The following is a 14,890-nucleotide window of genomic DNA, read 5'->3' as shown; positions in this document are numbered from 1 at the left end:
TTAGTTGACCTTCCCAGACCTGGTCCTGAGGCCTCCCTCTGTGCCATGGTTTTATATCCAGCCAGTCTCTTGAACTCTGGAAATTAAAATATGCATTTAAGTGATTCAATGACTTTGTCTTTAAATTGATTTTAAGAGAGGCCATGTTTGACTTATATTTCATTTGTCTTGGAGCTTTCTTTTCCGCAGGCTGTTGTATAATTTTAGTGACTGGATGTCCATACTTTCAGGAGTCTAGTGTGATTTCAGCTCTTTCTCAATCTGCCAATCAATCAATAATTCAGTCAATTAAGCTACGTGAATCAAGAATGTCACAGCTCATAACCCCTTTATTAATTCATTGCCACAGAACCTAAAGAAAATAAATGTGTTAGTTGTTAGACAACTAATCCAATCCTATCAAGTAAATACTGGCTATTATATTTTCATGGAGAACACCCTTAGACATGATATAGACTTTAAGGCAAATGACTGTAGATGGCTTATTCATAGTTATTACATGTGGGGTTTTGCAATTTTGGTTTGGTTGATAACACCATTTAATACCCAGAATCAGCTGTAGGAGGCCCTGCATTACATCTTCTCTAAAATGAACTTTTTATCTTAGTTTCTCATCAAATGAAGTCCCCAAAAATCTCATTGAAGATATAAGCAAAATAAATGTGTGTTTTCCTTGAATTGTTTGAGCTGCTCTCGGTTGCATTTTTAATGCATGTATTATTTGAAATAAATAGATAAATAGATAAAAATGAAAAGGCCTGGTCCAACCTCTCATTATTCTACAGCACTACACCAGGCTGTGCTAAGGCAAAACAACAGGTAAAACAGGTAAAATAATGTTTCACACTTCAGAGTCCAAAATTCTCTTTGATTCCAATCCCAAATTCGGTGAGTAAAACAGAATATTTTTAGCAATAATATATTATAAAGTGAAATGAAATTATATTTAATTTCATAGGTACATCTAGAACAAACACATTTGTTCACACTACTCATACATAATTGTCTTATGCTAGAAGGGACATTGCGAATGAGTCCTTGATTTTAAAAGCATCAAGGGAGGGTGTCTTTATTAATGAAGGAAAACAGAAGGTAAACAAGTTTTTTGACCAATGAATTGCATGCCATTTTAACTCCAAAAGACAGATTACTTATTGTTCCATTTTCATAATGTGTCTATGTGTAAATATTGTATATCTTACTGTCATGTGAAGGCCTTTTATATGGATGTTCAGAGAGAAAAAATGGATTTGTGATTATATGTACTGTATAACCTGAATGTGGATTTTGTTTGACAGAAACGTGAAACAATATATTTATGAAAGTAAAATGCTTTTTTTTTAAACTCTGATGAATTTTTACATCTTTTATATCAGGCCATTTTTAAATATCATTTCTTTGATTGTACAGTTGTCATATTAATTTCCCCCCTAATGGAGATGAATGGCAAATACCAAGTAAAATATTCGCACTGCCCAGTAATCTCTTCAGACAAGGTCTTTGTATTTGTACAGTGTGGATTTGGTGACATAAAGCAAATATCAGCATCAAAAACACTTTCTTCATGCATAGAAAATAATCATAATGTCAATGTTTAAAAATGCCATTTCAGAGTTATGTAAAATATTAGTGTTGCTTGACTTTTAAGATATTACAATGTTTGCTACTGTACCATTATACCAGTGACAATTATCATGGTATTTATGAATAGATTTGTTATTATTCTATTGTGTAATAAAGCCAACCCATTTATGAATGATCAGTGATCCCCAATTTGTGTTCTTAAGGTGCTGATGGTACACTTTCTTCTATGCATGAACTGGATTAGGATCAAAATCCATTTTTGGAGATGATGTGGCAGTTTTTACTTGTGGTAGTTTCTGCTGCTTTCTACCTATACCTGAGCATGAACTATATCTATACTATAGTTTATTACTATTTATTTGCTTAACAGGAATCCTTGTTCACAGTGACAGTCAATTTAGCTTGGTATTTACTTATAAAATATCAAATAGATAAATATATGTACATACAAATCATACATACATATTAGTATGCATCCTGAGAGTGACAAAGCCTTTTCATGTTTGTACTTTTGCAAGCTAATGAATCAGCTATTAAAAATCTCTTTAATATCTCTGTTCATGTTTCATACTTGGACAGTCACATTACATAAACCATGTAACAAACAAGGCCATAATCCTCTACCCGTTTTCAGGTATTCTAATACTCAAACTACTTGAAATGCACAAATGTTTCTGTACAGGCATAAAAATTTCAATGGAGGGGAACAGACAAGGAAAATGTCAAAAGTTTAGCCAGTTAATGGGGCCTTGTGAAGCTGCATCTGAATCCAGCATTTAAATAAGGCTAGATGGAACAGAAATAAATATTTGTAACAACTCAGACCACAGGATCATTGTAGTTATTTCTAATAAATGCTAAAAAGAGCTGAAATCTCAGTTATGTATACTTATGGCTGCCCATCAACCAGTATCTTGGCTGGATCGCACACCTGACATCCCACTTGCGTGGAACAAGTGAAAAACTGTATTTTTACTGAAATTGTGTCTCATAAGGACAATTTATTACAATAATTGTGGCGTGAAAATGGATCCATGCTGTATGTTCACATTTCCTTCCCTACATATTTTGGTATTTTGGTATGTTGGTTCAATCCCTGTAAAATTTTGGGAGGAAAAAAAGAAAAACATTTTATCAGCCAGGTCTCTAGTCACCTACTGTCAGTAAATCCACTGTCACACCTCTTTGTTGGCTGCTGAATTTCATTTTCCCACCCACATCACTATGATACTTGAAACCTTCTTTGGTGAGAACTCTGATTAATTTGAAAAAGTAATCTGTTAGTTTGATAGTTTTATTATTTATGTATTATTCTGAAGAACCATTCAACACCTATGCATTTTACTATATGAAACAATGGATGAACAGACATGTGTTGAGATGTTTTTATTGCATTACACAGCTTCTGTATGTAAACATATTCAGTGTGTATGACCATTTTCCTCATTCTTAACTATACTAAACAGATAGTAACATATACTAAACATATACTATACATATACTAAACAGATGTAACATGTGCTATGTCACTGTTGAACTGATAGTAGAACTGATTTCTAATGATGAGATTCACTGTTCCTTCTCTTTTGGTTTTGCTTTCCTTTGAGTTGCAAGATCTTTGAGCTTTCCATCCAGTTTCCTTTGCAGATAGGCTTTCTTGTTTGGGTCCATGGACTTCTCCTTCTTCCCACTGCCTGCATACAGCACTCCCTCTTTGCTTATTCTCATTCGTGCCTGGGCCTTGGCCTTATCCCCACAGCCATGGACCTGCAAGTAATGAACTGGGTAAAGCATGTATGTGTAGTGATCTACCATCCAGGAAACATAACTCCCTGCAAAAAATGATGTCCCAGAGATAATGATGATGATATCAGATCAGATCTGTGGAATGATAACTACTGAGGACCACCCAATAGCTACGCACCTTTAGCAAACTTACAAAAAATGTAATGTTTCACCTTGATAAAAATATCTGTATTGTATCTGTAGTGGATATGCCAGCCAAGATGATGCATTCCTGATGTTGAAACATGAGCCAATCTTTGAATTCCCAACATTAAGCATTTCTGACATGTACTATGTATATAATAAATGTCAAATAATAGAATATAACATGTCAATAACAGATAATGCTGTTATTTCTTAATCCTGGGTTTTGAACTCTACTACAAATTCTACTCTGCTCTTTTTTCAAGATTCTTATACACACACACACACACACACATATATATATATATATATATTTTTTTTTTTTCCCCAAAATCAACTCCTACTCATAAAATTTTCAAATAAAAATTTGCATTGTTTTAACAGAGCTGTTATGTCTAAAAGAACTACAAATTTCACCAGGTAATAAAATGTGGAAAGGCTGTAAGATATTTCAGACAGGCCTTACCTCTGGGATGTGGTGACTAAGACAGTAGCGCCTGTTGCAGAAGGGACAAAGCTGTCCAAGGGTTTGCACACTGGCTTTACACTTGGCGGAAGCACAAACATTGTCTGCTTTTATCACAGCATCGATGAGCGTATCAAAGTCGTCGTCTGCCGCAGCTGCGGCAGCAATCTCTACTGCGCCTGCTTTGGAGGCCTTTCCTAAACACAATACATTGGGGTCCTTGTTTGTCACATGGCTATGAAAATACAGTGGCACATAAAGCCACTTAGATGCAAACACACACCATCACACAAAGGTTAACAGCTTAATGAATCTTTCTAAACTATGTTTACTTGTCCATGATTCATTATTTTGTTTTAGCTGATTAAATATGAAGAACATGCATATATTGGCCAGAGCATTTTTTGCTTTTTGGAATTTTTTGTTTAAAGAAATATGGACATACATATTGCATTGTCATGCAGTGACAATAACCACTGAGTTACCAGGATGGAAATTCATACAGCATTTATATTCGAACACTACCTAACCACAGGTATATGGTTAAAAAACTCAAAGGAAGGTATATTGCTAAGGAAATGATGCACTTTGGTGACTGTGCCCCCAGGAATTTGAAACTGATATGAGAGCAGCAGAAGTTGAGCGAAACATAACTCCACTTTGACTTTAAAATTCGATTTACCTTTATTTGCACGCTTGGACTTCTTAGAGGACTGCACATGGGCCGGGCCACCCTGGGCTGTGACTGCCTGGGCCTTTTCCTCCCTCTTTGCCTGTTCCCGCTGCATGCGCTCCAGGTACAAACTCTTCAAATCCACCTGAGCGGGACCCATAGCCTCTTTCTGAGACCCCTCCTCACTTATTGGTTCCACAGAGTCTGTTGTAGGGGCTGGTTGGAAAGATCTGTCTGGCTCACCATGCTGTGGCTCCACTGTCACCCTAACAACAGTTATGCGTCTGTCCTTCCCCTCACCTACACTCTTGTGTCCCAACCCCAGCTCTTCAGAGATCTGGTGCACCAACAGACGATCATGAGAGCTCAGCGAAGAGGGAAAGTGCAGCTCAGCCTGGTTAGTGTTCTTCAGGAACTGGAGCAGCTGCTCTTTAAGCATCTCATAATTATGCTTTATTTCTATCTCTGTCCCCTCTGTTGCCACGTTAACAGCATCCCCATCCTGCATGCTGAGGTGGGATGACTTCAGTCTGCTCTGAGCAACTGCCCCCTTGATGTCCAGGGCTTTCTTGTGTTCCGTTTCCTTCTTCTTCCCTGGCTGACTCTTCTTCTGTTTGGTGGATGAGACCTCCTTGGGCTTGGCCTGCCTCTCCTTCCTGTGCTCCTTTAGGGGCTTGTGAGTGTAGTTCTCAGGTGTGGCATCCTCCAGGTACTCGAAGGCTGTTCGAACTTCACCGTGCTGAGACATGTAGTCCACCAGAGACTTGAGGAAACCATGGTTGCAAACAGTCTGGGTGTCACACACCACAGCCAGATGACGCCGGGCACGGGTCACAGCCACATTGATCCTCCTGTCCTCAGCAAGAAAGCCAACTTCCCCTGACAGGTGAAAAAAGCATGTATTCAGACTGGGGTGATTTACACAAAATGCTGCATCTGAATAAAACCAAAATGGAAAAAGTACCAGTATGCACTATGGTACAACACTAAGTATAATACTTTCTGGCCAAATTTTGCAATTTTCCAACAACATGTGTGCCATACTTAATTTTGATCCTCAAATAATATTTTTTATAGTCATCATGTCAAGCATAAAGGGCTGTTTACACCATTTAGAGTGCATATGTATTTCTATCAAAGATAGAACATTTAAATAAAGAAATATTTTCATCAGCTTCAACTGGATATGCCTTCCTTTCTTAAGGATTCAATGAATGAGTATGAAGTCAAAGTATGAGCATACACTTCACTCAATATCCACATTTGCTTTTCACACATAATTACCAATGTGCAAGTGCAGAAATATAGCATCCACATGCCCACATCCCTAACTTACCCCTTCTGTTTGATCTCACCAGCGACAGCACCACTGCCTCCTTCTCTCTTCCCTGGAAGCCATCCACAGATTTGATCTCAAGTTCAGGGTGTTTAAGGGAAATCCGCTGTCTCAGAAGATCAACCTGAAGGGAAACAAACAATGGTTCCTGGTCTTCAACAGTCTCATGTTTATGTGCATTGGAACAAATCAAGTTCTTTTACAAAAATGTACCTTTCACATAAGACTAAGAAAAAATAAATGGCTCCATTGAACCACATTTCCCCACTCAACATTATTAAGTGACTTTTGTGAATACAGTGCAAGTTTCAGTTTTACAATGGGTATATCTGAAGAAAAGCCCTTGTTTCCTATTTGGGCCAATATGGGAAATCTGTCCATTAGACTGAAGGAGCTCCATATCCTCACCTGAAGGTTGTAAGGTGCAATGACAGCTATATCTTTGGCTTTCACACCAGCTTCAGTTAGAGCTTGTATATGTAGTGCCACTATGTCTGCTTCACCTATAAGTTCACATATAAACAAAATTTACATTTCTTCAAATAGCATTTAAAACATTCAGAAAATGCTGTTCACTACATTCTACACATCTTTTCAGTCAATTGGCAATAAAGTAATCTAACCTAACTGAAATGCTGATTATTGGCTACACTGCTGACAACAAAGAGCTGCATCATGTCTTTAACTCTGTGATACCATTTCCATTTCTGCAGCTATTCGACAGTGAAATTACAACCCTCATCTGAAACATAACCAATATACCGTAAAACAGGCAAATGCTGTCAAAAGATCACTAAAAAGCACTATTTGGGACACTTCTATGTCTTTCATGGCAATTTATCAGATTTGTTTGACTATGGCTTTTGTTTTTTTTAGATTTGTATGTGTTGTGTGTTTGAACAGATGATAGAACTTTTTTCTTTGAGTAACAATTTAAAGCAAAAATTAGATTTTTAAAAATGTGGATATTGTCTTTTTTGTCTAAAGGTCCTGGCAGTTACCTTGGTTGCCTTTGGACTGCTCATCACTATCCTCCATCTCAAACAGCCCAGAGCCTGCTGTATCAATGAGCAGCAAAGGTAGCTCTGTTTCTTCTACACTGGCTACTCCAGGAAGGTCCCTGGGTGAGTCAGAGGAGAAACATACATCAGGGATGTGACACTGAATAAGGGAATTTAGTAATTGTTCTTGAGTGCTGTCCTGCAGTGTAGCAGGTTTATATCTTTATCTCTGCCTTTTCAAGGGCTGAACTGAACTCATTCATTCAATCAACCAACTGATTCAACTGATTCTATGATTGACCAGAGTTGATGAATCCAGGTATGTATTTTGGAATTACAGCATATATTTTCACAATCTGAAACCAATCAGAATATAGATATAATTGTGTTTCGTTATGAGTTATGCATCGAATGCAGTAATTTAACTTCACATGTGAGGTAAAGCAATTATTACTCCACCTTGATGGACACATATACCTCATGTAAGTCATGTAAGGTTATACAAGATTATTTTTCAGTCACTATGGACTAGGGATGTTTTTGCAACAGGATGCAATGAAACCGAAATCCTTGGTGGATCAATACAGCACACATTCTGGGCATGGAAAATATTCAAATATGAGCAGGTTTTCACATGGTCTGCCAGCTACACTACATAAACAGCATGTGATCATACATGAAACCACTTTGTGCAATGGCATGCCTACTTTAACAGATGCCCCTGCACCGAGACGTGAGCAGTGAGTTTGCCATTGTACATCATCTCGGATGCCCAGTGCATGATGGCGCTGTTCATGCGGTACTGCACTGTCAGCATTCTGACCACCGTGTCCCCGTATTTCTGAATCAGCCTCTCCATGAGACTCAGGGACAGGCCTTTAGCCGCCGCCCTGGAAGAGAGAACAGTCACAAAGCTCAGGGAAATGTGCTTTCTGAAAAGAAACATGAGTGTCATTATCTTTTATAACCTCGCTTGAAAATGCAATACAAGAATATAAAACTTCAGATATTAACAGATCAATGCTAAGCAATTTTGATAAAATACCACAAATACCAAAATGGTTGAATCACACTCCCATGGTGCATTACTTTACCGTACCACAGGGATGTCATCTTAGCTGTGAGGATGCTGGGTTTCCTCTACATGATTTCACACAGCCATCAAAGTTAAATGACGCTTCACTTTGAGTTATGCTTTTCATGAATAAGAGTGAGTCCTATGCACATCTCTGAGAAGCTAAATGTCTCACTCAGAGAGCAACAGACATAAGCGAATAAACAGATAAGCAACTTCTTGTATTAATTTCATTAGCAATACAAGTAATCTGCGACTCAACTGTAGTGGGTCATGCTGATGGGAAAAAGACGAGACTTGTTTGCCTTTCCCATCACTGTGCAAATACTCAGGGGCCAGGGTCTCAAGGGCTCGATGTGACCCTAATGGTTGACGCAGATCACAACCACTGGTCTGGATCTAATCTGCTTTCTGTTTTGTGTCATCCACACACAGACTCATACTCAATCACTCGCCTGCCAACCCATCTCAAATACACACATATTTTCAAATGCTGGACAGACTCTGCAGTGGGTTAAAACTTTGAGGAGTGCATTACATTTGCGACTTGATGGTGGGAGGAAGCTGCTTATAGTCCCCAGCCAGGATGCATTTCCGTGCCTTGAGCAGGGCAATCCAGCAGTTGCTCTCCAGAGCCTGGGCACACTCATCTATTACCACCACGTCAAAGTGGCCTGTGGGCAGGAACTTCAGCGGCCCATCATCACACGCCCCTGGGGAAGATATACAGGAGCATCCTGCTTTCGGTCTGAATGTTATACAGCAGTTCTGTTTTATAAATAAATTATGGAAGCTTGCTTGCTTGCTTGTGTTTGCAGTGAAAAAGACTGGAACAGCAAAATTGGTATGACCCCTTACTCCTTGGGGTTATACACTGAAATTTGAGCTCTTTGGCGATTCAAAAAACATATTAACTAAAGGAAGCAGTTTGTAAGGTCTTGTGTGAATGCCACATTTCAATGCTACAAATATTAATCATCAAACCTCACACCAAATCATTCTCTATACATCAAACATTTTCTATGATGATATTCTTGATTCCATGTAAAACAATTGGAAATGAATAATTACAACATACATGATGAATACAATACATTTATTTTGGTCTTCTCATTCAAAGTGAGAAAGTGAAAGACAGATTTGTTATTGATGAGGTCGCTTGTAAATACCGTCAGAATTAGCTGGGGGTACTTACAATTGGAGTATTTTTGTATGTTTTTACCCTTGATATATTCTTGTGTTTGGTCTCAAAATGAAGCTGACACAGTAGTGAAAATGTGTTGTTTTGTAGGGATTCATGGTGTTCATCTTTCAATTTCCAGGATGAAAGTCTAAAAGCTCATAAAATTTGACATAGTAGTCTAATTAATTATTATGCTGGTTTGAGACTCTTCTGAGCACTTTTAAAGTACAATAAAATGGACACTATAACATACCAATGTTTTCATGGGAAGCTCCTCACTCAAATACAAAGAACTAAATCACAAATATGACTTACATATTGTACCACATATTAGTAGTGAAAATACTGGTCATTTCATTGTTCTGTGATAAAATGTTGCTAAACCTTAAATGTGAGCAGAATAAGACTATGAACAGATTGTTTTCAGAAGATAACAGATTTTGCTCACCAGTATTGGTTGCCAAGATGACGTCAGCCCCCTTGAGAATTTGAGTGATGGCTGTTTCTTCCCTTGCTCTCAGTTCCCTCCGCAACTCCTTCACCTCTGCCCTCAGGTGGCTGCGATCCCCCTTGTCATGCACTTTCTTCATTTTCACCTTCAACACAAACACAAGTGACACTGAGTGAGACTGGGAAATATATAAGCTAAATCAGTCTTTTTTTAATTAAGCATTGGCATTTCTCTATAAAGAATGCTGAATAACAACCCTTTTGTGCAAGAAAAGCTGACACTCACTTGTGACATTTCTTTACCGCCACCATCCATCACATGGAACCCATAAAAATGTCATGCACAGAGCTGACTGTTTTACTTCAACACTGAACTGACAAGTGACTCTTGAGTCTCTTTGTTCAATTTTTTTAAATATCGGTAGTTAACTGCAAGTGTGTTACACTTCAAAAATGCAACCTGTTCATAACAAGCAATGGAACAGTCATTCCGGGATAATATGTGAACCTTACACCAGTGCTGTTTTGCCTGCTAAAGGTGCACTGTGGACAAAATGTATTCATTTGATAAAGTATGTCTTATAACATGTGTGAGATGTTACCTCGATGACTGAGCTTGATCCTATCAATCCTTTTGCAGCACTCTTTTCTCTTTGTTTAAGTCTCTTGATGCACCAAAAATGATGTAAATATGCTGATTCTAAATGTACATATATGACTATTTTGTTGTTCAGAAATGTTTCTTCTTACCAATAACTTCTGACTTTGTCCCACTTGATGGCTATGTGCTGGAACTTGACTTTACATCTAAAATATTTTTTTTTTAAATGTGGAAAGGGGAGCCTAAATTTGGGATTTGTTATTCACAAGGAATATATATAGCTGACTCCTGTGCATAATCATGTGAAAGCCAATTTTGTTTGCTGTTGATGCTTCTTTCTAGCACAGTTTTGCCCTTTTTCCTTTCAAAAGTAAAGACCTTGAGTCAATGTATAGGAGCCTAGCGATACATGTAGGCTCAGCTTCCTTAGTCATACCACTGTTGAGCATTCTGCAGCTTTGCAAACCTGCAAAAATGTTACACCCTTGATTTTCAGTCATCTTGAGTGTACATGTGAAACAGTGGTTTGTTTAACTTTAACTTTCCCTCACTGACAAAGGTCTGGTCTACATCCTTATGACTGATGTGAGAACACAATTTCTCCCTGAACTAGATAAAGATCCATTCAGTGTGCTGCTCTTCAGGGCAGTCTATCTGAGAATCAAGTCTGTGACTTCATGTCCACAAGCTACAAGATAACACCAAACTTAATCAAGAAAATATTTCATGTCAGACATAAAAACTCCTAAAAGCACTCAGTCATCAATGTTCTAGGGCTAACTTTCAGCCTGTAAATAACGACCACCTGGATTATCAGGTGACTCATATACCCATTCGATCAATGAACATAATCCAGTTTGTGACTGGCCATCAATACCCCTAATTTCTACTACTGAATATTAACAATATTTCAATATGATATTTCATATATGCAATATCTTACAGAGATCAACAGCGCTGTATTACAGAGTTGTCAGTGCACTCACAATGGCACGATCAATGTCTTTGTAGATATCAGCAATGATGTTAGCATTGTCACTGTGGGCCAGGACAGCATCCAGAGAGTGTTTCTGTATGGACTCCAGCAGCCGAGCTGGGTGACCGAGACGCAGCACCTTAGTTCTGCCTCTGGCCAGGCGCTCAACTAGATTGTCCACAGCCACATTTGAGGGGGCGCAGCAAAGGATCTGCAGAAGGATTTATAATAACATGTAAAATACAACATATGATTAGCCCCCCAAATAGCAAAGATGCACACATAGGCTCATATCTGCCTATATATCTAACTTCCTACACAGCTGATTAGCTAGCTAGATTACTTACAACGTATCCTAAACTTTTTGACCACCACCCTTCGCCCTAACATACTAGTGACATATCCCTTGTGCATTAAGCAAAAAGCTAGCCCCATCAACCTCACACAGCAAACGCTAGCCCCATTACCCTCATACATTAAGGAAAACACTCACTGCTTTGCCCTCATACTCTAGGCAGGATTAAAACTGCCAACTCTGCATTTGTGTATTTTGGTATGTTTTTGCAACATCAGAGACACCACAGCATTTAAAAAATGCCGTGGCCAAGACTTGCCAATACCCAAAATGAATCTCATAATATGCACCTTTAGTCCTTGTTTCACAGCTTGTAGGATCACCTCAACGACAGTGGTTGTCTTCCCAGTCCCCGGGGGTCCATGAATAATGGCAACCTCCCTCTGGGTCAAAGCAAATGACACAGCCTCTCTCTGAGACTCATCCAGACTGGTATTGAAAAAATCTATAGGATCTGCAAGCAAAAGAACAGTCACTAGTATACAGTTTTTAAAACCTTAACCTATACCAACTCTAACACCCCTTATACCAAAGTCATACAAAAGCACTCTTTCCCTCTATTTGTCAAGTATACTGATGATAATATTTCATTGTCATCAGTTATTACTCAGTGCTGTATTCTATAGCTAAGCGTGAAGTTTCAGATACATGCTACACTGACCAGTCCCTGATCAGTCACTGATCACTTGTGCTACAATTACTTAATAAACAATGAGAATAATATTTGAAGAATAGGCCTCTTACTTAATTGCAAAGGAATCCCTGGTTCTGAGTAGCCAAAGATGACACTAATGAGGCTTGATGCTGGACCACCACTATAGCCATTCAGAGAGTTCAAGGCACTGAAAATACATAACAGATGGAGTTTAATCTCTGCGGAAGACAGGTTTTCTATAATAAATTTTTAAATTTTTATTTCAACACTGTTCTTGACGTATTCACACCAATTTTTATTACCAATTTTATTCCAGATTTTAATGACTATCATCCTGCTGTCCCACACCGTAATTCAACCCAAATAAGGGGGTCCATTAAAACACAACACCAGTAACAACAGATGGGAGTGTCTGCATTACACGAATCCATGGGAGACTTCACTTCTAATGTTTCCTAGAAAAAAAGTGTATATGTACAATAATAACAGTAAAATAATTTTGCTCTTTCTGACTGAGAATGCTGAACAAAGCAATATCAGAGTAATTGTTATGGTAGTAATGTACCAGTAAATATGTTAGGAATATTTGTTTGGTTGCTATACGTTTTTACTCTGAAGCTTAACTTCATTATTTAAAAAACAAAGCTTAACCTTATTGTGGAAGAAAATATCCTATGATCTCCATTCAATCAATATTTTCCCTGATTTTAAGCACAATAACGTAGTGTTTTTTCATTGATAGTGATAATCTCAATACCAAAAACAAACACAAAATAAATTATTCAGTACAGTAAATTTACAAAAACCTCATCACTCCTCCATCTTATCTCCTGCACACCATAAAACTAAATCTCAGCATTACACGTCACACATTTACTTTTTCAGTCGCTTGTAGGTGACATCGTTGGCCAGTTTCATGAGGTTGTACAGCACATCACGCTCTGGGCAGAAACCATCCTGGGCTTCATCAAAGGCCACTGACACAGACACTTGAGTTACCTGTGTCACCACCCCTGTGCCGAGCTGAGATGAGGGACCACAACCCTCTGAATCATACAAGCCGACTATGTCTCCTGTCACAAGAATGGTTCAATTTTAATATTTACACACAAAAAAAATTCCAATACCAAAACATTATCAAAGACAAATATGGTTTGTACACTGTGAAACTCACAGACCAACCACATAGCTAAAATTTTGACTATACATTGAAAAGAGCAAGCCTAAAATAACTCATCCCGGAGAAATAATACGTATTTTGAAAATTTATTTCTAAGGACACATAGACACTACAACAGTTTTAAAATCGTGGAAAATTTTAAACTCAGAATTTCTCACCAGGGCCAAAGCTGTTGCTAGGAAGAATCCCAGTTCCCACGTGTTTTCTTGGCTCTAAAACTACAAGCAAACGGCCATAGAGGCCTGTCCGTTGACTGCCTATCTGGAGCTTCAGCAGACAAACTCCTTTGCTTTGAAGATCTTTGAGAGACACTCCCTCCTGCCAGGACCTGAAAATGGCATGTTAATTCATTAATTTGGAGGAGTTTGGGGGAAATGAAAATAATGCCAGTAATGATCAAAATGAGAAATTAAGCATTTGTATGTTTCTCCGGTCTCCCGTAATGACTCTGTTGAACATTAATTACACATATTATCCACTAATGTGACGCGAAGACGACATATACAGCTAGTCATGTATCATACTGAGCACAATTCGAAGACATTAAGAGTTAAGAGAATGCAGAGTTCAAAGAAATATATATCTCAAAAAAATATATCTACCTTGTTTCTTCGATCTCAGCTTCTCTTTCCTCCTGCAGCAACTCGAGCGTTCTCGAAACAAAGCTCTCCACTTCCATGACTTTACTAATCACTGAAAAGCAATAACTGACTGAAAATCTCCGTTAATGGTTACATTACGAGAGTACGGCAGAAAGTTGACAGCCAGATACTTTGGAGACTTGCTTTAGCTGAATTTTGGTGCTCATAACTCGCTAGCTTGCTTGCCATCGAGAATAAACAAAATAAGACAAGTGGCCAGACCTAAGCAGGAAAATGTAACTTGCGTGCTCACAGTTTAACTGTTATTTCCTAATGTCACAACGACAAATACTCAGCAGTCAAAGTTTGACAGTCAAGTCGGATGGTATAATACTCTCTTGTAAGATAACAGCAAACAGATGGACTACTTCAACACATGAGTGAGGTACGACGAAAAACATTTCCTACATGAATTCAAGTCTACATAGTTCCTACTTTAACTAATCTGCCAGCTAGCTGGCCAGCCGACAATATCATAGAGATACAAATATTTAGGATACAATTTAAATGTGTTATACCATCAAATGTATATGTATCTGAAAATCTGTGTATGTTTATTTAAATTGGTTATTTCTCGAATTGACTTTGTTCTATTTATCTTATCGGATGACATTCTTGGTAGTACCGCACTACTTCCGTGTTACGGGCTCTGCCACTAAGCACCGATCCAGGATCAGTTTACGCACCCCGTAATTCGGCAACGAACTCTTTTGTGTAAAATATGAATGCTGATTCAGAGTCAGCCTTGCACGGTGGCAGGATCTAGCTGTGAGTTACAGACACTG

The 14,890-nt window shown here is 38.3% G+C and overlaps 1 protein-coding gene across 1 annotated transcript; it reads right to left on the bottom strand.

Annotated features, from left to right (window-relative positions):
* Positions 1 to 3,025: 3,025 nt before the first annotated feature.
* On the bottom strand, positions 3,026 to 14,484 carry ighmbp2 (immunoglobulin mu DNA binding protein 2). The gene is made up of 15 exons (XM_036535318.1): positions 14,067 to 14,484; positions 13,623 to 13,792; positions 13,162 to 13,357; positions 12,374 to 12,471; positions 11,920 to 12,083; positions 11,285 to 11,485; positions 9,696 to 9,843; positions 8,603 to 8,777; positions 7,697 to 7,879; positions 6,990 to 7,108; positions 6,397 to 6,491; positions 5,989 to 6,112; positions 4,662 to 5,531; positions 3,980 to 4,176; positions 3,026 to 3,351 (listed from the first exon to the last, which is right to left on the bottom strand). The coding sequence occupies exons 1-15, from the start codon at positions 14,141 to 14,143 to the stop codon at positions 3,154 to 3,156; spliced, it is 3,015 nt and encodes a 1,004-aa protein (XP_036391211.1). The 5' UTR covers positions 14,144 to 14,484; the 3' UTR covers positions 3,026 to 3,153.
* Between the last annotated feature and the right edge of the window lie 406 nt (positions 14,485 to 14,890).

Source organism: Megalops cyprinoides, chromosome 8, assembly GCF_013368585.1.
Source record: "Megalops cyprinoides isolate fMegCyp1 chromosome 8, fMegCyp1.pri, whole genome shotgun sequence".
Taxonomy (NCBI): domain Eukaryota; kingdom Metazoa; phylum Chordata; class Actinopteri; order Elopiformes; family Megalopidae; genus Megalops; species Megalops cyprinoides.
This window is presented reverse-complemented; position numbering and strand designations above follow the sequence as displayed.

Bases quoted from the DNA above. Each gene is read 5' to 3' on its own strand.
- ighmbp2 (XM_036535318.1), bottom strand. From the start codon at position 14,143: ATGGAAGTGGAGAGCTTTGTTTCGAGAACGCTCGAGTTGCTGCAGGAG. The intron at 12,084-12,373 runs GTAAGAGGCCTA...TTTTGCTTGCAG, and splicing joins AGGGATTCCTTTGCAATTAA to ATCCTATAGATTTTTTCAAT. The intron at 6,113-6,396 runs GTGAGGATATGG...GTTTCCCTTCAG, and splicing joins TTGCACCTTACAACCTTCAG to GTTGATCTTCTGAGACAGCG.